This window comes from Telmatherina bonti (assembly GCF_933228915.1).
Source record: "Telmatherina bonti genome assembly, chromosome: 15".
Classification (NCBI taxonomy): Eukaryota; Metazoa; Chordata; class Actinopteri; order Atheriniformes; family Telmatherinidae; genus Telmatherina; species Telmatherina bonti.
Window position 1 is genome coordinate 28973109 of NC_136613.1, and position 22958 is coordinate 28996066.

The 22958-nt window shown below is 37.7% G+C and overlaps 1 protein-coding gene across 2 annotated transcripts in view; it reads right to left on the bottom strand.

The window, feature by feature from the left end:
* Positions 1–22958, bottom strand: part of ube2f (ubiquitin-conjugating enzyme E2F (putative)) — a 68547-nt gene that overhangs the window by 19129 nt on the left and 26460 nt on the right. The window contains exons 6-9 of one of the 2 annotated variants that reach the window (XM_079254823.1): positions 15723–15793; positions 15387–15444; positions 7500–7532; positions 5944–6006 (exon numbers count right to left, since the gene is read on the bottom strand). In XM_079254823.1, the coding sequence (XP_079110949.1) occupies positions 5944–6006; positions 7500–7532; positions 15387–15444; positions 15723–15793 (225 nt within the window). The remainder of the gene's footprint in view (positions 1–5943; positions 6007–7499; positions 7533–15386; positions 15445–15722; positions 15794–22958) is intronic. The other variant, XM_079254824.1, reaches the window with a different exon arrangement.

Sequence of the window (22958 nt, forward strand, 5' to 3'; positions counted from 1 at the left end):
TGCTGCAGCAGATACCTCCTTTATTGGTTGCCAGATGGCAGCAGCATGAACAGGCTGTGGCTAGAATGGATTTTATCTTTTATTATCCTCTGGGCTGTGAACAGACATTTCACCTCACCGCTACGACTGGCGCTCACGAGATGAGCATCGATGATGTTTTGGGCATTTTTCGTCACCCTCAGTCTCAGGCTGTGCACATTCTCAGCCAGTTTGTGATGTTTCCAGATAAGATGCCATCTAACTCCTCTCTGAAGAAGTTTAGGAGAAATTGAATCTTCTACAGTACTTTAGAGCAAAGCGGTTTTATGTGTATTTTATGGGTCTGTGGGTCTTCATTTGGCGTATAATCTGCTTCACACATGATAAAACAGATGAATAAATAAAAGCACAACGTAAAGTTTTTTTCTTTTACTTACCACCATTTAGAATAGCACAGAGATGATAAGAACGTGGTGTGATGGAAAAAATAACGCAAATAAATCACAACCTGTAAACGAACCACTAACATTTGGGGCATTCAGACAAAAAAAAAAAAAAAAAAAATTAAAAGAACAACTCTTGAGTTCATCACTTAAAAGTCACAACTCAAAATGACAACATATTCAATCCAGAACTCACTCGAATTACAGCTAAAAACACAAAACTGGACTCTCAGATGGCAACATGTGTGCACACAACACTTGTAACACTCCAGACAATTCCCTCCAGACTCATTCAGCCTTTCTGCACAAGAATCACATATTCATTATCCTTAACCACAGGTCACTGCTGGCACTGCAGCCTCCCCATCTGCTGGTCTGCTCGGAGATCTCTAATCAGTTGATTTGCCACTGACACATGAACAACTCACACTTGCTGTCTAAACAGAGGACAAAGCAAAAAAAAATCAATTCTTCCTAAAGGGGCCGACACAATGGGGTACTGGGTAGCGTTTGAGTGGATGGGCAGAAGTCCCATCTATGTTTTAGGCTGAAACTGATGGATGCAGTTTGAGTCCAGGCCTGGTGTTTCTCTACTGAATATCAATTATCTCCGTATGAAAGCCAAGAAAATTAAAATTAAAAGAAAAATTTCAAAGAATTTGAGGCAAATTGTGGATGGTAAAAAAAAAAAAAAAGCTGTTTTGTTCAAGCAGGTTCCCACAGGAACGACTTTCAATTCGACTAGCAATGAAAAACATGTCATATATTGAAATGAGATGATCCAGACTTCATTTTCAGGTATACAAAGGAGGAAATGTAGAAAACTATGAGGAGCTACACTGATAACACTGAGAATTAGACATAAATATGTCTATGATAAAGGTCAGGTACCCCAAACAATGAAGTGAAGAGAGGCCTTTGTCTTTAAGGAAATACAAGAGTCAGGCATCCAACTGTGAATCAGCACTAAAGCTGCTCGATTATGACAAAAATTATAATCACGATTATTTTGACTGAAATCGAGATCTCGTTTATTTAACACAATTCTCCAGTATTTTTAAACAAAAATACGTAGTGTTCTCAACTCCGTGTTGCGCATTATAACCATCTAATGCACTGTTCTGACTTGTTTAATCCGCTTTTACAACTCGATGTACGTTTTATGCCAAACAACCGCTGTCAGGCTGCAGCGTGTTTCTCTCATTGACCTGACCTGACAGCTGATCTGAACCAGCTGATTAACGCGTTGCTATGGTAACGCCCCATAACGGAGGGACATTACATTGTTTAACTTGCTGAACTACGTGTGCGTTTATACGAAAATAATGCAGTCAGTTCTCACTGACAATGGTATAAACTATGTTGAGGTGAACTTCCTCAACCTACTGCAGTTATTCTACATCGACCTGCAGCCGGAGCCGACTGAGACTGGCCGCCTGGGAGTGCTTTAGGACGGGAGAGGCTCCCGCTGCTCGTTCTTGACAGTAACTGCAGAACAATATGTGTCTTCAAGTCAGTCGCCAAAACACCCAGAAAAGTCTCTAATAACTCCAGTAAAAGTTGCTAGATTTGTCGCTCGTCGCTTTTAACAAAAAAAGTCGCCAGATTTAGCGAGAACAGTGTCTGAATGAAACCAAAGCAGTTGTGGGAGGAGTTTACAGCACAGCGCTGCAACGCCAGAGACGCTCGGTTAGCAGCTGAAGACAGCAGGAGAGGAACCTGCAAAGAAAAAAATAATCGCACCCTTTTATTTTTATGATTATTGAAAACCCAGATCGTAATTGAGATAAAAATCCGATTAATCGCCCAGCCCTAACTAGCACCAAACAAAAATCCCAAATGAAAGCAAAATACTTTCTTTTTTACTTTCCAACATCTTCCTAGTATCTTTTCCTTGGAGTATATCCAGCATGAAGTGCTTCACTTACATAGAGTGCAGTAGGATACAAACGTATTTCCATCACACAGCAAGTATTTTCCAGGGAAAACAACACAGAACTGTGTGCAGAATCCCATTCTTGCATGCCAGATCCACGGCAGTCAGTCGCAAATGTCTCAATATTTATTAAAAGTTAATTAGTGTTTACAGATAATAAAGTTTCAGAGAACTTTAAATGTCAGAAGGAGTGCCTTCCACAGCTAACTATTAATCAGCTTCCTCGCGTTAACAAAGAATGGATCATGGTGGGGATTCAACCTGACAGGTTGAGCTAAATGACATAATAATAAAGGTAAAAACAGCTGACACTGACATAAGTTGAAAATGAGAAAAATAATAATGAAAGTTTTTATGAAAATCATGACCTTCATTTTGAATTATGGTTCAATACATTTAAAAAAAAAAAAAAAAAAACAAGCAAACAAACATGAAAAATTATTATAATTTACGTCACTCGTTAACTTATATTTTGATGAACAATTAAATAACTTGTCTACGAATTTTTTTTTTTTTTTTACAATTCTTTTTAACACAATTCAGTTTTCACTAAATTATAATTTAGTTAATTTTTCTATTGTTACTTTTTTTCAGTCTATAGTTAACTGAGTAACTATTGGGAATTTTGCCTTTTAACTTTCAACACACTGCCAGCGCATTCATGCACCCGATTTTTGCAAGCCCTCGACAGCTGTCGGCAAAATAAATGCGTCAAAATGCAGTAACACAGTTCACTGTTGGTGAACCTGCAGGGCCACATTTATAAGTCAATGATGTGTCATGAAAGGAAACTGTTTGAGCTATTCTTCAACAAAAAGAGCATCACGCTGTTCGTCCGTGAGACTAATTGCTATGCGGACCAAGTAAAAGATGCAAAGGGGGACAGAGCAGGACGATCGAGTCGTGTTGCTTTTGAAACAGGTAGGCATGATTTTTTTTTTCTGTTGTGAAAAATAATGCAGTTTTATAAGGGAAAAAAAAAATTATGCAGTGTGATGAAGGTTAAAGGAACGGTCCAAATACATTTTAAGGATGACTGTATATTACATGTATATATTTGAAGTTTTATTAGTGATTTAATTTTTAATTGTTAACTTTTAACTTTCCATGAAAGGATCCCAACAGCTTCTTTTCCATGTCCCTCCTCATGTTTCAGCTACAGGACATACCAGCAGGGAACGGGTGGAACTCCAACTCAAGGAGAGAGTTGAAACCATAAAGTTGTGTCATTACCAAGTAAAGGAGAAATGATCAGCAACTTGTGTGTTAGTATACTTCTAACACACTGTTGAATCTTACATCTTGTGTAAAATGATACAGATATCATTTAAAAAGTCAGGATGTCGCAGTAATTCACTGAGAAAATATATTTGAGATTTCAGGATAGCTGAAAACATCACATGGAGATTTCAGAATAAAAATCATAAAATATTTAAAGATGCTGGACCTTCCTGCGCTCTTATTGTCACCCGAGTGCGTGTACACACAAAGCCCACTCCCATCTAACAATGGCACAAAACCACTATTACCGGCAAACCGCACACACATACTACACACACTCACTCGCACTACATCACCCCGTGAGAACGCTTCCTTTCAGCCAATTTCGCCAGTTAATGTATTCAGAACACCGCCACGAGAGCACTCCACTTCAGAAGCCTCAACACACACAAGCAAACACACACACACACACACACACACAAAAGTCTGCCCGTGTGGCGACCCACACCCTCCCACACCTCTATCCACTCACTGCTGAAGTTGATTATGGCAAGCTGTGACTCAGTGGGAGAGGGTCACGGTTGGACGACTTTGTGTTTTCAGTTGTTGTGACTCTAGAGAAGCGCGCCGGGACGGGAAAGTAGCACTTAAAGTTACAGGAAATTGATTTATGTAACACCTTCCAAAAGTAAAAAGGGTTCGCCTTTAATGGATTTTATTTTATTTTTACATCGTGATATGGAGGCAAACAGAGTGATTGAACATTGCATGCAGAAGTTCAGACTAACGGAGGTGGAAACAGATAAAAGTAACGGTAATGTCACCGTGCAGCACGCGTGTACAACGCTGCAACACGAGTCTCTGCGGCAGGCTGCCACTGAAGTTATCAGCAAACCAATTTTGAACCTCCTGCTGGCACAACCTGCTCCACTGTCCGCTGTGACGAAATGTTCAGCTACAGCGCTGCCGGCAATGTGGGGCTCGCTGGGATTTTATAACAGAATTGTAACCAGGGCACACGGTTTTTCTTTTTCCTCTCTCTTGAGGTGTTGAAAATCTGATGTTTTCACAACACGAATAAAGAATGAAGGCTGAGAAATGCTGGCAGGTACAATATTTGTTGGCTGGGTGTACAGTAGGAAAAAACATCAGTAATAATGGTAGGTGTTTGTTAAAATGACCAGAAGGCACATGACACATCAGTAAATCAAAAGATAGAGCTGGTAGGCAAAGCCGGGTTTGCGCTGCATGCTGCCATGAGCTCACACGTTAGAAATGTGGCCTCGGTAATAATCAGTTTTACAGCCTACTGGTAGGAATGACTCTATTATGACATTCTGTGTCATACTAACATTAAAAATAGTAATCTGATCAATGGCCAGTAGCCAGTACTGACAGTTGTTCTTGTCTGTTGTTTTACCATCTAACGCCAGCGTCTAAATGAAACTTGGTATGAAAATAAATGATTCAACCCTTACAAACAATTCAGCCCATCACACAATCTTTACCTAAGGATGGATACTTTCATGTATACATTAACTAAGGATACTTAACTTTCTGGTTAAATATACAGGAAATATGAAAGTTGATGGCACATTAAATGTAGAAACATGATTTTAACGTTAGACGGGAATAATTCTTATGCAATATCCCATTAAATGTAACCTGTGATAATCTGTGCATCCCCAGTTATGAAGTGTCATTTGCATATTTGTACCCAAATTTATGTTTGTATCCTATAAGATGTCTGAAAATTTATTTAACTTGTAAAATTTTTACTGGAAAAAAAAAAAAAAAAATTCAACTCACCTAATGTGGTTCATCCCATCTATTCTATGATTCCACTGGTTTAATGGTTCGACTGCTTACCATCAGTAGATACTAGATGTAATCACTCAAAAAGCACTTTTATAACTCAAGTGCAAAGATTCCCAACTCTGCTCTCATAAGCTGATATGTTAATTGTAGAATCTGCTGTCTGCTGAAGAGGAACCACATTTAGTGGTAATGCATGACAGAGTACCTTTAAAAAAAAATAACTCATGCACATAAAGCTTTAGGGAAGTACAACACAGCTACTGCAGTGTCAGACCTGCTGCTGAGCAGCTCCAGACTAAAACACTCTACTGTCACATAATTCCTCCTACAAATCCCACTGTATCCCACAGCTAATATCTGAAAAATGTGTTGTCCAAATGCATTTTCTCCATAAAATATCCAAAGAAGCAATGATACAAATATGATTTGGAGGGCTTCTGAGACACCAGTCATACACATTTCAAAGGTTACAGTCTGTGCCAACCTTTAGCCTGATGGTTAAACAGAAAACAAAGATCAAGCTGCAACATCCTGCATGTTTCTCACCTTGTCTCTCAGATGATGTTCTGCTGCATCAATGTTCAGAGGATCATCGAAGTTCAACAGGTCCTGCAGAGGAGGTGACGAGAAGCAGGTAAGAAGGGAAGAAAAGAAAAGAAAAAGCGGCAAAAGCACCAATATTTAGCACGTCAAAGGCAACAATACTTCACTCTAGCCAGAACCGCTCACAAGTTCTCCCATTAAACTGAAGAACTTTCAGGCTTTTGAAGCCTATCTGCGGGTCAAATGCAGTTAATTAAGAAAAATTGCCCTAGGAAGCTTAACCCACTTCAGCACCATTTGCTGTCTGCAATGTCACCCCAGCTTCTGCAGCGACGACAAACAATGCAGCTTAATTACACACACGCCTCAGAGAGGCAACGCACAACAAGAGAGGCCAGAATGTTTGCAGAGATGATAAAGAGGGTGGCCTTGGGGGTCATTTTCTGATTAAGTGGGAAGATTTAGGGCATGACCATGACGTACACGTGTCGATTCCCATCATGGACTACACGTTGACCTCAGGCTAAGACATGACAGACTGATTCAAGCTTGCATTTAGCATAAACTTACAAAAACTGACTGAGTTAAAAAAGCGTCTTACTTAATGGATGTTTTAGCTGTAGCATTTACCTTGTTTTATATGGATGTTTTTATGTTTGGACTTAAATTCACTGGGAACTTCTTATTTGTTTGCCCATTAATACACGCATTTAGCAGCATTTAGTATTTTCTTCACCATTTTCAGCCAAAATCTAATTAGTCATCAATATTCTTGAAAGGTATTTAATGACTACCTGCCAGTCTATCATTATGAGAGGAGAATTTAGAGAGCTGGTCCTGCATCGCTCTAATGTAATGTGTAATCTAATTTTCTCGCTTTAATCTTCCTATTACCTCAAAGTGTTCTTTGTAATGGGGAAGACACCTTCCCTAGACAGAAATTAGGGTCTAATTACAGCTGTGAAAAGGGATAAACAAAGATGTTGTTTAATCCGATCTGTGTTTAGATGAATGGTTTGTGTGTGCAACATTCTATAAATGTGGGAGACTTAATTGTGTCTAGTATACACCATAGCTTTACTGACATGTTTACTCCTATTTGGAGTGTCAAACAAAATTGTTCAAAACTTTATTATAAACCAAAGCAGTGTAGTCTGAATTCATCATGGTTACACACCACACCTCTGAAACTCAGCTCCTTGCTCATTAAAATTTAACAAGATGTTTTGTTGTCTGAACAAAGGAAATGAAAAATCCATGTGTTGTTTCTTAAGCACATTTTATGCTATTTGATCAACATTAACAACTGGATCGTTGGTCATTAAATCGATGCATCAGTGTAGATTGATGTATTGTTACACCTAGAAACTAAAGGTAATACTATGAATTAATCACATGTTATAGATGTAAGGTAATTTATCACACCCTTTCAAAAGCCTTTTGAGGGCAGCGGGGGGGTAAGGTTGGGGTTGGGTATTGATGGTTGAAGTCAAGGTAAAGTGTTGACACTAGTGTTATTTACTTGTGTACGAGAAAACTTCTAAGAAAGTTAAACTTACTGTAAACAAGGAGTTTAATCCCCAAACGACATCCTAAAGAGACAAAGACAGTAAAAGATATAAAAGTCAGAGAACTATGAAAACATTTATGCAGTATGCCATAAATTAGCTGGAATATATTAACATTTTGTTTGTACAAAGGAACAAAAAAAGAAAAAAACTTTCTCCTTCCTGTTAAATCAACTTTATCTCCGTTAAATCAATCACTCGTTTAAGGACATGACCAGAACAGCTGGGTACCAATGACAAATAACACAGTCCTTTACAAGCATTCGTTTTTCAGCATCCCCACTCCCCATTGCATCGTTGCAAAATATCTGTCAACTTTGTCAAACAAACAAAAATAAGGCAAAATAGTAATAAATGTGAGCGCATAGTACAGTGTTTAACACACACATCTGGTCATTCCTTCAGTTCTAACCTGTTTTAATGCATGATGTAGCAACCACCATGCTTCACTGAGGGGATGGTCTTCTCAGGATGTGAGGAGTGTTTTCTATACATGCAGTATAGATGTCAATGGATGAAAAGAAAAAAAATTAGAGATGTTTGGTCCATTTTTCTTTGCTTGGTACTTCTCTTTTTTATTTCTGGCCATTGAAGCAATCTCTTTTTTCCTCCTTAAACCCAGTTATGCAGCTGAAAGTGGTTGTTTGAAAAGACAGAGCAGTCTGCTGTAGAGCTTTAAGATCCCCTTCAGCCTCCCTGTTACCACTGTTTAATGCCCGCTTTGTCGAGTTGATGAGTTCTGGTACTTTTTGATGGTATGCATCAAACACACTAACCAGGAGTTTGTTGTGGTGCCATGATTTGTGTTTTCTAATAACCACTTTATTGGTTAAAAAAATATTTGTCATCATTGTTTTGTTTTTTATTAAATACGACTAAACTTTAGGTTTCCTCTGACTGAAACAGAAGGTTCTGTGACCTGAAAATCTGTAATGAATTGATTCATTCCTAAACATCGTATTAAGAGAATAACTTCAAGCCAGATGTGAAGAACAGTTGTGGATATTGTATTGTCTGGGGGACAAAAGGGCTCTGACTCACTGATTAAACTAGTGACACTAGCTGACCTTATGTCATAAGATGTGAGACCATCTGTCCAAAGGTTGAACTGTAACTGAACCCTTTGACAGGATCATCTTACTTTGTTTACTTGCCAATCCAATCTGTCGTAAGTCAGAGAGAAGAACTGAGGTGGAATGGATTAGCCAAAGCCCAGATTTTAACTGCATTGAAATGGGATTAAAATCTAGGCTTAAAATAAATACTTTACACCGAGAAGAGAGCTCAAAACTGTCTGACACATGCAGGAGGTTCCCATTAAAGTACAAGGTTTTAAAAAGGTCATTTTCCTTTCCATAACTGCTTATTTCTTTTATAGATGTGGTTTTGACTCCCTAACCCTCTGATGCACGAATTAATAAAAAACCAATGTGATATTAGTTTACATGCAATATTTTACGTCTACAGACGTGTACAGAGACACTTTTCTTTGTCTTCAATATTATTTGACTTTCTATTTAGTGTATTTATCTATCTATAGAAATGCTTATGAAATAATATATTGTCATATTTATATATTACAAATATTCTAAAAAATAAAAAATAAAAAAAAAGTGACAGGTATCTGTTAATCACATCGTTGGTAATTGCATGCACATGTTTATAAGAGATTATTTATTTGTTTTTTCCTCAGTGAGTGGCAGTGTGTTGGGTGACTCTCCTTTTGTTCACTGAAGTGGATATAGTTTTGCAAGAAATTGCAAATATTCCATCCTCACTTATAAATACATATTCAAAAACAGCCTTTAAAATTTGTCTACTGTGGAGTCAATGCATCAAAGGGTTAAACATACCAAAACAGCAAAGCAATAAAAAAAAAAAAAAATCATCTTTCTGCTTAGACCTTTACTAAGCAGCTCATTTCCACCCATTAAGAGTCAAATATCTATTAAGTATATAGCAATATTCTTGCGGATCTTTTCTTTTGTGTATTAACAGTAAAACTAACAACATCAATATATTTACACACTAAAGGTATCTTTGCAGACTGAACGTAAAGCACTATATTTGACATAAATATAAACTGCAGCTCCATTCCTCACATATATTTTGATGTAGGACAAAAAATGGCCTTACTTTTAATCATATATGTCATTACAATATTATTATACTCTATAGAACAGGTATAACCTACCTTTCATACATTTTCTGTACCATTTTAATGATTTTGATTAACAATGTAGAGTACTTTCTCTATCGTAGTGGTAAATAATCCTTTTATAAATACAGCTTCATGAGTACGTTCTGTTGCTGCAGCTTTTGGCTTTATTGTCATCCAGTTTCTACAGAGAGGAACGGTTCATTTTTAAAACAAAGTGACACAATAGGAATGTAAAATGGGACATCATGAAAGGCTGAAAATACTTTGGTCCAGTGTGCAGCTACACAGATGATTGACAATTGCAAAATAATACTTCCAAGGCTTCATTTAGTTATCTTTCATATACTCCACATGCACACATTTAATTTACATAATTAGATGATGCTATGAAATCTGAATGTGTTGAAACGCTGTAACTGTGGCATTTTAAAGGTCAGTTTTGTGTAATGAGAGATAAAAAACTAAAGTTGCACAACAGAAAACTAATTAAAAAACAATCATAATAAAAGTCCCCTGTGTGACTATCACACATGCTAAAATTCCATTGAAAAGTGTACTCATTCCAAAAGATACCTATTTTTCATTATTTCTCAGCTAAATTAAATTCTTAATTGTTTATTTGTTTGTCGGTGGGTTTTTACTCCTTAAAGATGACAAAAAAAAATGTTGAATATACATATAGTTTAAGTTATCGCATACTTTTTATGCCAAGCTGAAGCTAAAGGTAAAGAAGTAAATACAAAAAGAGTAATAATGATAAGATTAAAAAAGAAACATGGGGAAAGCTTTGCTTTGGTAGAGTCCTGTGGATCCAACATCAAACTGACTTGGCCAGTTCACCTGCCGCTGTGGCATTAAACAGCAGATTCCTGGACGGAAAAATATTCATTACAGCTGCCGGAGCACGAACAATAAGCCAATCAGTTCCATGGAGAGGACTAGTCAAGCTGAGCGCAGTGACCTGGATATTTATTTGTGCAGCACCCCCCCCACCACCACCCTGCACGTCTGAGTCATAGCTGATGAAAAGCAAATGGAGGAACATGTCCAATGGTTTCCCCCTTCACTCTGCTCCACTACTAAAGCTTAAAGAAAGCTGTTATGATAGCATGGTGACTTAAAACATACAGACTTGGGTAGATATATTGGTCTCAGGTGATTTGCCAAATAAAATTAAAAGGAAGTCACTGAGACCAGATGAGAGGGAATCAAACAGACATATATAAATACAACCTGCATTAATATCTATAATTACAAAGAGTAATATGTAATGAACTATTATGTTTTCAAAAAATAAAACCAAAATGGGGAAAGAAATGAAAAACAACTATAGGTATTCACCCTATCAAAAAAAAAAAAAGTTAAATTAATAATAATATATTTTATTTGAAAGTGCCCTTCAGGACAATTAGCGTCGCTGTGCAAAAGACAAGATAAAAGAACACGTAAAAACAACACGACATAAAATACTGTATCGTAAAAGCAGCAATGTGGCTGCAACATTGAGGTGGTTATAGTCCCAGAACTAAAGGGAATAGGTCTGTCTAAAAGTTTCGACGTGGGATTTGAATGAGGCGAGATAATCTGAAGGTTTTATGTCCACTGGCAGAGAATTCCAAGTAGCGGAGGGCTCCAGACTCCATGGTGGATAAGCAAGCAGGTGGGAAGGAGATGTAGAAGGGAGGCTCTGAGGCAACGCCTGGATACGTCAGTGTGATGGAGCTAAGTGTGATGCAGACGGTTGAAGTTGTTGATGGCCTTGAAGGTGAGAAGATTTTGTAAATGTTACGGTATTTGATGGAAAGCCAGTGGAACTGCTGCAGGACAGGTGTAAAACGACAACGGGAGGGCGTCTCTAATATGGTTGCTTTTGCTGGTCACGTTGCATTTCATACAACTTTTATGCCACTGAAGTGAGACAGACGTCACAGTTCTGTGGCAGAAGAGACGGGATGTGGCAAAATAAATGTAAACTCTGTAATAACAGCACACTGAGTGTGACGTCTCACCTTTACCTGTAGATGCAGTTCACCTCATGGACTGTTAATAGTGGAGTCTGATGATGGTTGCATTAAAATAATAATGTAAGCAACCTCAAAAAAGACCAAATTAAATTTCAGAAAAAATGCTGAATTGACCTTTGAGACCTGCAGTGTGAGCACAGCCTGACTGTGTGACAAGATCTCCCTGGAAGCCCATCATCACTTAAATTCCTCCTTAAATTCCTCTCTGTACTATCAGCTACTGTCCATAACATGTTTTATAAATATTAATCTGCATTTTAAATATCTTCCCAAGTACAATTTCTGGGTACTTTCTAAGTAATAATAATAATAATAATAATAATAATAAAAAACGAAAGACACTCCTAAAATCCAAAGAATGCACTTCCACATTTTCTAACCCCAATGGTGATGTTGCCCATTTAAAGACAGTCAAAGAGTTAAACAAACATAGAATAAGTCAAGGTAAAATTGCATAATCACAACATTTCTGCTAGAGAATACAGGTCTCTAATAAAAGCGTTAACTGTAAAGGTATTTCATCTGTGGGTTGGAGTGGAGCAGATAAGAGTGGTGACCAGTGACAGCATCACCCACTCAACAGTCCTTTGTGATTTGCAGCTTTTGCACTTTGTTTTTCTCACATATTTTTGTGCACACACAGCGACACTTGATGACGCACATGACCCTGAGCTTCGCCACGCTCATGCGTAAGATCATATCCACACCTACCTTTAAGTAAACAAAACACACTTTTTAAATTAAAGCGAGAACACACAGCAAAGACTAGCACAAAGAAAACAGGCAAGCTGAATGTGAGTAAATCTGCAGATTCCCCTCAGACCTCAGCTTCATGCAGCTGCTATGTTAAACATCATGCTGTAACCAACTACCTACATGACAGCTGTATTGACTTGCAAGTTTCATATCATAATTATGTATTTAAGACCCCTTTTGGAAACAGAAAATCAATCTTCAAGGGTGCCACCTCCACATGGGGATGACTGAGATGTGTGTAGCACCAATGGTTTTTGCACATGCTAGGAAACACCAAGCCTGACATGCTGCACACCAAAATGGTGAAGAAAAACTCAGCAAAAATACTCGACTACCGCAGACATACAAAGGAAACACAATTGAAACCTCAGGCAATTACATGGCCATGTGATAAAAACATAAAAACCCCACATTCACTGAAGAGCTTCTGACAGTTTTTCCACTTGAACAAACATGGCACCATGTGAAAGGAGAGACTGTCTATTACGAAACAAATTGTCTATTTCATTACTGTGCAATGGGATCTCAGGGAACTTGCAGCTTAAGAGTGGCAAAAAAAAAACCAAAAACACTTTACAAAGCATAAAGGTCTGTCTTACCTCTGCTGTTTAGTGGAAAAAAGTTATAGTACAGTCAAAAAAAAAAAGTATGACTGTGTCTCCTCTGACTGCGTTAGTTCGAAATGAGTCGTGAAGGTACCGTTGTTTAAAGGAGCTATCATGCTATTTCCAATTTTCTGAGCTTTCTACTGTGTTATAGTGTTGGATACTCATCAGACATGAGAGTGGTGCAATTTTTTAATCATCTAAACGCATGTTTGAATATTTCTAGCACTCTGTTTGGTTTCCATGGTGATGGAAACGATTAAGAGGGTTTTTTCTACTTTAGAATTTTAGTAACGTCCAGGTGGAGGGGACTCTGTGATTGGTCATCTTCTCTAGGTTGTGAACGTTCACCAGAAGAAAGCCACGCCCACCTTCACTGCTCAGTATACGTACTCCGAGCAGCTGACCAATCAGACGCAGCTTTCTTTGTTTGCTTGTTTCTTTCAGAGGCTGATCTGAGAGGATCAATACAAAATTTATGAAGGGGTTTGTGAAAAGTGCTTGATTGTTTCTTGCCCTTCTGGACTTGCATATTAAAATAAATTAGACTGAAATGTGCACGATAAAGACACTTTAAAAAAAAGACAAAGGAGTGTGCAGTCTTGGTACAGTATTCAAGCTTTGGGTTTACATCTTTCTGGAACGTAATTTGTTTTTCTGTGATGAATTTGGACATTATCCCAACATCCCTTGGACTGTGACTGGTAGACTGTAAAGGCTGACTGATAGTGTGCTGAGATATTTTTCTAATCAGTGAAATATATAAAGTTCCTCTTTGTATAACCGGACAAAGATTTATAATAAATCATTGTTTTGAATATGATAATTTCAACAGGAAACTGATCAAAAATGCCTTATGATAACAAGGTTAATATTTGTCTAATTTTTTTAACCACAGTCCGCTTAAGTTGCACTTCGAACATACAGGTGCTTTGAAATGCACATAATGGACAACCTCAGACTCAGATTTGAACTGGTATCATATAATATGGAGACCACTTTCTCCTAAGCAGTCTCCTTTATTCTGTGTTCACGCCAACTGCAAATTGTAGGAACTGCATGGCACAATTATCATACAAAGCCGCTGCATTTCCGAATCAATCAAAGCAAACAAATGCCAACTCATGACTTGGAAGTTCGGCATGACACAGCGTATCGTATTTGAGATTATGCTGGCATTACTAACTAGCTGATAAGATTTAACAACCTTTACGCTCACTTGAGACAAATACACCTCATACTTATGTAGCTGGCATCCATCCTGGAAATCCTGTCACCAGTTTTTAACAACAGATCCTCAACCTGAGCGCTCACTGGTAAATCTCAGAAACCAGAAAACCGCTAAAAACATCTGCCATCCAGATGCCTTTTCCAGATGTTTACCCATTTCTGATCGCTTCAATAAATGTGTAAAATGTTGTTAGTTGTGTGGTAACTATGGACCCGACTGACCCAAGGACAGATTTTACCACATTTTTTATTTATCTGCTTAGTTAAAAGTTTCCTAAATGTAGTCATACAAATTCAATGACAAGTACCCAATCAGAAAATATGTTGCTTAAACTTCTATGTGTAGCCATGACGACAGCTGACCCCTGGAAATACATGTCCTCTTTTTGTCTGCGAAGCTGCTTTTTTTTGCTGTGTCCCATTAGAATCAAGGACAAAGTCAAACATTCAAAGCAACAAGTGCACACAACTGAATAAGCATTGAAAGATATGTATTTTTAATTATACAAGTTTATAAAACGAAATGTTTTTTTATTACATATAACTACAAGAGAGCTGTAGTGTTGCAAATGTAGTGTTGGGTCTCTACTAAGAAGCACAGTCAGCGTTAACACCAATGGCGGAGCTCCATAAGAGTCAATGCATACTTTTACATACAAGTATAAAAAACATTTCATGTAGGTTTACCTTATACAGATATTCAAAAGATACTTATTGTAACATTTGGATATTAAATGTTTTCAAACACCCCCTGTCATGTTTTGTTGGCCTTCATCTTGTCTGTTTAAGAGACTTAAGAAGTGTCTGGAGTTGAAGGAAACTTCATTTCATGGGGAGTCATTACAATAGCCATCAACTCTTCAGAGTTTTATAACAAATGTGGCCAGATTGGGCTCTCAGCATCATCTGGCCTCAAATCTTTCTGTTCCTGCAGATAAGTAGCAGTCTAACAGTGAGGCACAGATCGTGGTCTGAACAGAATAGATCCCTTGCTTTGCTTTGCAAGCCTGTAGGGGGACTATCTGTATGTGTGAGGCTCTTCAGGGGAATTATATCTATGAACATAAAAGCCCTTTTTACCAAGTAAATGTAACTGAATTACCTTTAACGTTCTGGTTGGAGCCCACCCTGTGCCATCAATAGAATGTTCCCGCAATAAACTGCAGAAAAAAGGGAAATGTGGTTAGTTGTTTATGCAGGATAGTCCTCTTCTTTTTTTTTTAAAAATTATTTTTCTCCTCCTGAACTTCAAGACATCTTGTCAAGGACCATTAGCTCACAGTCAGCTACAATAAGCAGAGCAGTTACAGAGTTCTGATAGTTTCTTAGCAGGATTAACAACATTACACATTTCGCAGGATTAACAACATTACACACTAAGACACAAAAAGACAGTAAAAAATACAGGACAAGTCATGGAACAAGTAGATGAAAGTACCTCAAACAGATCTCTCCATTCTCTGTGATATTTGGATGCCATATTCTGGTCAGACATCTGACTTTAGGAGGCTGGAAATGAACAAAGGCAAAGCAAAAAATGAAAGAATGTATTAGACGCCTTACTGAATAGCCAAACAACTTATTTTATTCCAGGTTATCTGAACTGAAGTCTTAATTCATATTAAATAAGATATTAATGAAATATAAGTATTTCATAATTCCAAAAGAAAATAAAAATGAAATAAATAAATAATCAAATGCAACAAAGTGTGCATAAAAAATAATAAATGAATAATAAAAACAAAAATGTTTGCATAGAATTCCATAACCGGATTCGATTGATCTGCATATTGTTGAATCAGGTTTGAAGTATCATGTTGTCACTTTATACTACTGATCAAGCATGGTTACTGCTGGCAGTCAATACGGAGCTTCAAAACTTTCATTTCAGTAGCTTCTCATCTCTGCTATTCTCATCCATTTCCTCATTGTAATTCCTTTTCCCTTAGTCAGAACAACTAACCACTCAGTTAGAAACTCTTTGTTTGCAAAGTTTAAATAGCCTCTTAGCTGAATACATACAGAGAGAAATGAACAAATGAGCCAAATGTACACTGAGCAGACCTGCGTCATCCCCCTGTCTGCTGTCACTGGAAGTTATGAGAAGCTGTAAACGTCTCTTAAAACCAGACTTCACAGCAGCTACTTGCCTGTGAACTTCCCACAGAGGAATATTTTCAGCCAAAAACAAGTCTATTTTTCTGTTCTGGACAAGAATGGAAAAAATAAAGATTGCCAATCAAGGAAAGGAATTAGGAATGATTGGCAATTGTTCCCATTTTATTTACAGATGTTACAATTTGTGTTTTAAGATGAAGTTAAAGGGCCTGTTCCTTGCACGTTTTATTTTCATGTTTCTGGTTAATTTGCAAGGTTAAAACAATGTATAATCACCTTACACACCACATGAAGTAAACTAAATATATATATATATATATATATATATATATATATATATACACACATACTGAAGTATTATCCAGCAGATTGTTTTCTTGTTTCCAAAAAATGAGTTTGTTTGCAAAAGTAAGGCCTGACTTGTAACCTAGTGACAAAAAATGTTTGATATCAGAGGCTATGACTGATGACTCAATCAATAAACTTATTCTTTTAAAATCAACCAAAAGAGGAAACCGCTTCAAAAGGGTACCATGCATAAGAATTACAGACATCTAGAGGTATAAAATGGGCATAACAATGACTTCAAATGCCAAGTATGGCTGTGAGTATACGGTGGCAATTAGAGTCCAAAATTCTCCCGGTCATTAACACAATTTTATGTGAGTGGATTCTGTAGCCTTAGGTGTAGCAACACCTGCACTACAGGTAACTACTTCATCACTGCAAATGTGTACTGTCGTCTTCTATGTGCCTCTGAAGGCATTCATTTTCCCGAACAGGGAAGTTCCCATCAAACAAAGCTGCAATTGTAGTTTTAAAACTCAAAGGATTCTCAGTTCACAGAGTTGTTTGTCCATTTAGAGACACCGTAGCACAAATATGCCAGCTGTCATGTATGTGTACTCAAAGCAAGTAGATATAAAAGGTTGTTTCTAATAGAATAAAAATATAACCGTTATTTTAGTAGGTGCTTTTATCAGAATAATCTTGAATAAAATCCCACTTTCTATGATATGTCATTTTTTCCTATAAGACAGTTCAGGCTTTTAGTAAGTTATTAAGGGTAATAATGTAAACACACCATCTGCAGGGTGCTTTTCACTGCTGGGGTGCTTTTGTCAGTATGAAAACTGTACTACGGGCAGCAGTTTTCACCCGAGAGACAAACAGTGAGAAGAACAGCGGTACTGTTGGGAAGTTTAGGCAATGGAAAGAAACTAAACCACAACATGTATTATTCATTAATTATTAAGAGATCAGCTGTTTTAAATTACTGATATAATCATAGTAAAATATTTGATAACATCTCAACACTTCCATTGTAAGAGTGAATACATGGCGTTTTCTTCTTAGAGTAATTTTCAGATATGCAGCAAGTTTTTTTTTACACCTGTCGTCCATCCTTCTATGACCAGTTGTTTTTTCTTGAACCCAGTTTAGTTTCAGGCTTTCTGAACACCCTGCAAGTTCGAATAACTTTTGGGAGTTTTATGATTTCGCCAGATATAGAAAGAAAAATAATGATGATGACTGCTGTAAAGCACACACTTGCTCACATCACAACTGGTGATTATATAGTTTGCAAATTGAGATCTCTGAGTAACATGAACGAGGGCTGATGAAGTACAAACACAGCAGTTACATCCAACAGGGGGAGAGTAAAGTGTGGGATTCAATCCACACTTCAGGGCAAAAGGCTTAAATCCAATATGTAATGGCCTGACAGAAGACGGCATTAACATACAGCACTTTAGTGGAAATCTTCAAACCCTGGAACCGTCGCTGAAAACGGTTTGTGTGAGTTGTTAAACTATCCCGAAAAAGAATAAAAATGGAAACTCCTCATTTAAAATGAGTGTATGTCCAAGTTTCCCTAGTGCTGCAGAATCCAGAAAAGCACTGGATGCTTGACTGCAATATATTTAGGATTCCTCTTAATAACTCCCCCGCTTCCCCCTTATGAATGTTAATGACTTCAGGGAAAACAAGGGAAAGAAAACTGTGTGTGTGCATTATTGGAGCTGCTAGCTGCTCAGGTGTAGTCAGAGATAATTAGGGACGGTTAATGAGACTGTGTGTGAACATGGCATTGTTTCCTTCACCAGGGATGCAGGCGCTGATCACCAGAAACATACTGGAAAAAAAGAGAGAAAACAAACAAACAAAACAAAAACAATTGGCACGTCTGAGGGTAATTACAATGTCAATCTGTAGAGATGCATCCTGTGATCAATGAGAACAGCAGCTATTCCTCAGGTTAGTAATGCAATGTTGATCATAATTCATGTTTCAAACAAAATATTTGTTTCAGGCTTCACTGATATAATCCACAGGCATTTTCTCCAAAGTAAAACATGCAGCTAGCCAGGAGCAGTGTAGGATTTATAAAAACGATGAATAAAAATAATATGATATGAAAAATGCTGTGTTTATTCCAAAGGAAAATAAGGTTGTTGCTGGAAGTTTTTTTTCCCTCTCCGGGTGAAAAAAAAAATGATAACAGACAGTTAAATCATTGTTGTTAAGGGTGGCGGCTGCTGATGGGAAGGACATCCTGTATCTTTCCGCCTTGCAGTGGACTTGAAGAAGCCTCTGACTGAAACTGTGATTCCAAATTGAGGTTTATATGGAAAACATCTTTAACTGCCTTTTAAGTGTTCAAAATAGTCACTTTAATTCAGAATAAGGCGTTTACAAGGTCATTTTTAAGTTTTTTTTTTTAAAAGGATTTCATTTTTATTCTGAATTAAAAGGAAACTCTTCTGTAAATGTGGCCTATGTCTTCTAGTGGAAATGCTCTACTAGAAGAACCACCTGACCCCCCAAATTTTTTTCACTGAGTGTACTGCAAAAAATTATATTCATAATGAAATAAAATTGTCAGCGTTGCCACATGTCTGATACTGAAATGATTTCACACAGCAGTTGATCAGCTGATAGACAGTTGCCTTCCACTGATCGGTAAAGTCAAACAAATACTTCCGGTTGAGAAAAAAAACTCCAGTGAGTTCTTTTTTTCCCCCCATCAAGTCTTGCGATTGGGCATGACGGCAGCTTACATGTGGTTGAAGAGACAGCGGTGCTGACAGAGATGCACGGCTCGTGAAACAAGCAGGAGAGAGCTTCTGGATGCTGTCAGTGATTCATCCAGATGATGATTACACCTACAATTGTTTTCCCCCCACAAATATATGACCATTTTTCCCAACCCTAAATTTCAGGTCAGACAGGGGGATGAAAATAAAAGACTGTATTTACCTTAACAACCTAACATTCAATTAGATTTATGTCCCAACTTGATAAACAATATATACTCCCTGGTCTATACGTTTCACTTTATGGCACTACACAAAGAGGGCAGAAAGGAAATAAAGAAAAGGATCGACTGTTGGTTGGAAAAGGAGTGGGAAAGCCAATCACAATATGTGCATATCATTACAAAACACTGCTTATCAAGTTTGAATAGTCAAATCAATATGTTTGAATATATTAATGTATTCAATATGTTTGAATATATTAAGACCAAAAAGGACAAACCACATTTGAAAGTCACACCTTTTGCAATTCGCACATCAAATAGATTGTAAGGAAGGACAGGCTACTTCAGGCATGTAAAGTTTGGATGTAACCTATGGTCAAAGCTGCTTCATGACACAGGGAATTTTCCATGCAAGTGTTCACAGCTGGCAGGGCTTTACTTATGGCATATGCACCCAAAACAGAGAAATCTGTCTGTCTTTTCAGCGCCATGTACCTCAAAGTGGAGTTGGAGGACATGAAAAGAAGCCCAAAAGTCACTGACTACAACCACCTGGGATGTAGCACTGACTTAATAGAACGGAAAGTGCATGCCTACACAGTGGGTGAAGGAACATGGAGTTGGCCATGTCTTGTTTTACAGCATGCTTAATCGAGCAGCAATGAACGCAGCGTGGTACATGGTGTGTTCAGGGTCCACAGGGTAAATGCAACTGTTCTTTGTTCACCTTGCACAGGAACTGCAGAGGAGGTTTTTTGCAACAGAAAGCTCAGCAGAAAGACACAAAGCTGTGGCTTCAAGAAACTGCATAAGCTTCCCGCAAAAGAGTGTCAGGTGCTCAACCACAGAAACAGAAGTGCTTCCATTGTGATTTATGCTCATGCTGCAAAAGTAGGAAAGACAGGAGACTGCTCAACTGGACAATACACACTCCCAATTACATATTGTATACGTTGCAGCTTATACATCTTGTAAAATATGCACTTTTATGTTTACTGTGACAATTATGGACTGAAATCCACAACCATGTCAAATCAAACCCAATAGCAGTCATGTACTAATGGTTTTATGTATTGATCAGTGCAGTGTCTATTATGATGATGGCACAGCGGCTTCTCTTCACATGACAAACATGTTTACCTTAGATGTTTACATTTCTTTTAGTACAGGAGATAAAATGAAATCCATTTAATATCTACAAAGTAAAGATTTAGGACAACAATATATCATTGCTGCAGACTTGAACTGGAGATAAAGTCACTGACATTGTCATTTATTAAGAAGCCAAAAGCCTGGGTTGAGTTACCTGATGTGAAAAACAATAGGGCACTTAGTGATGTGACCAAATATTGTAGAGTGAGGGGCGCAAAGGGGGGGGTTTCCAGAAAATCCTGGTTATTTTAGGCTCCAATGCAACCCAAACAGATGGCATTATGGTGCAGACAACAAATGATCTTATTTGTATTTAAGATGCAGAGTCTACTTTTTCTTTGCTTGTAAATGCCTGCATTTTGCATTTCCAGTCTACTCTGTTGTCTTGCCGAACTCCGGAGTACTTGTCTTCCTCCACCTCTTCTCCCAGGATGTAGACAGTGCTTTGTTTACTCCTGCTCCTCCTGGAATTCACTACTGTTTATTTTTATTTTATTTCCACATCACAAACTGACTCACCCGTTCTCATTACTCCATGTCCATGTATGATACAACTGCAGAGTAATCAGAGTATATCTAAAGATGACAGGACTCAGAGTTGTGCCTGAAGTCTGAAGTGTACAGTGTGAGGAGAAATGGTGAGAGTACAGTCCCATGTGGTGCTCCAGTGGTGGTATTTGTTAGGTAGTTATTACTCTAGATGATTGTGGAGGCATCCACCTAAAATGTATTCAGTTTCTCAGTTAACAGAGCAGCTAAACTGCATTAAACATACTTGAGATATAAAAACACCCTCAAAGTGCTGCCTGATTTATCCAGATGAGAGTGGGTCTATGAAGCAAGTAGATTACATCTTCAACCCCAAGACCACAACCTAAAAACCTAGATAAAGAAAACCTGTAATGGGTCCTGAAAGGTCTTCAACTGTAATGCTTTGTTTTTATGTAAAGTTTTTATATTTCTTAGGTACTGGAATAAGGCAGGATGTTTTCAGCAGCACATGAATTATTTTCTGATTCTAGTTGGAAATGAAAAAATGCTTAGGAATCCAACATAGTTGTTCAGAGTAATAATAAGTAATCATTTTCTAAAAGGGCTATAATTGGCCAATTTAATCAATTGGCTGAGAAATCAGTCAGGCCCTTATTCTGAGCCAGTTTTCAGAACCTTGGGGCCCAGGATTGGTTTCATTAGTTTGTTCTTCAGGAGATAGACAGTCTAGAAAGGGAGGCAGAAGAGGTCTCTGTATGTTCTGATGTGGAGGGACACAAGGCTGTTAAGGTCCATGACTAAGCCATAGAGTTAAGCAGGAGAGACAGGAAAGCTGTGGGCTCATGGAGGTTGTGTGGTCTGTTTAACTGGTGCCAGGGTAATGCTGAACCTTGTTCTGAACTGAACCCATTGAAGATCATGTTCAGCTAATCATTTGCTCTGTCCAGACCTCCATTAGTCATGCTCAGTGATGAGCTGAACATGTTCTATATTATATTTCTACATCATATAACATTCTCACCTAAAATGTATCAAGATGGAAAGAGGAAAATCTTCTTTCCGTGTAGTTTCAGCTCCAGTTCTGGACAAAGAAAAGCACAATCCACACTCAACCTTTGTGATGGACAGGTGTCAATGACTTCTTTCCAGTGCTTCTTGACATTATTTGAAGTCAAAGGACAAAGCAACCTGATGATGTTTTTATTATCGTTTGTGTTTTTGAACAAACACATCTCAGAAATGTTTAAATGCCAGCAGGAATGCTGACATTACCACAAGAGAAATAACTGTTGCTGACATTCCTGACAGCTACAAAGCTCTTCTACATCCTTGTTCCTGTCAATCAGATTTTTCTGTCTAGCTGATGTGTTTAACTACAACAAAGGACTGTGCCTTAGTCATTGTGTTAAAAACTAAAAACTTGTGAACGATTAACCAAACAGAGTTTGTGGCAGAGCTGTTTAAGTATCACAGAAAGAAAAGCTGACAGAGATGTAAGAAAAATCTGAAAATATCCAAAGCTGAAAACCTAAATTAGAACCTCAGCACTCCCCTGCAGCATGAACTCAACATTATAAATGGAAATAGACCTTCAGAATATCAACCGAGACCCCCAAAACGTATTAACACAATTGGTTATTTTTTCAAAAA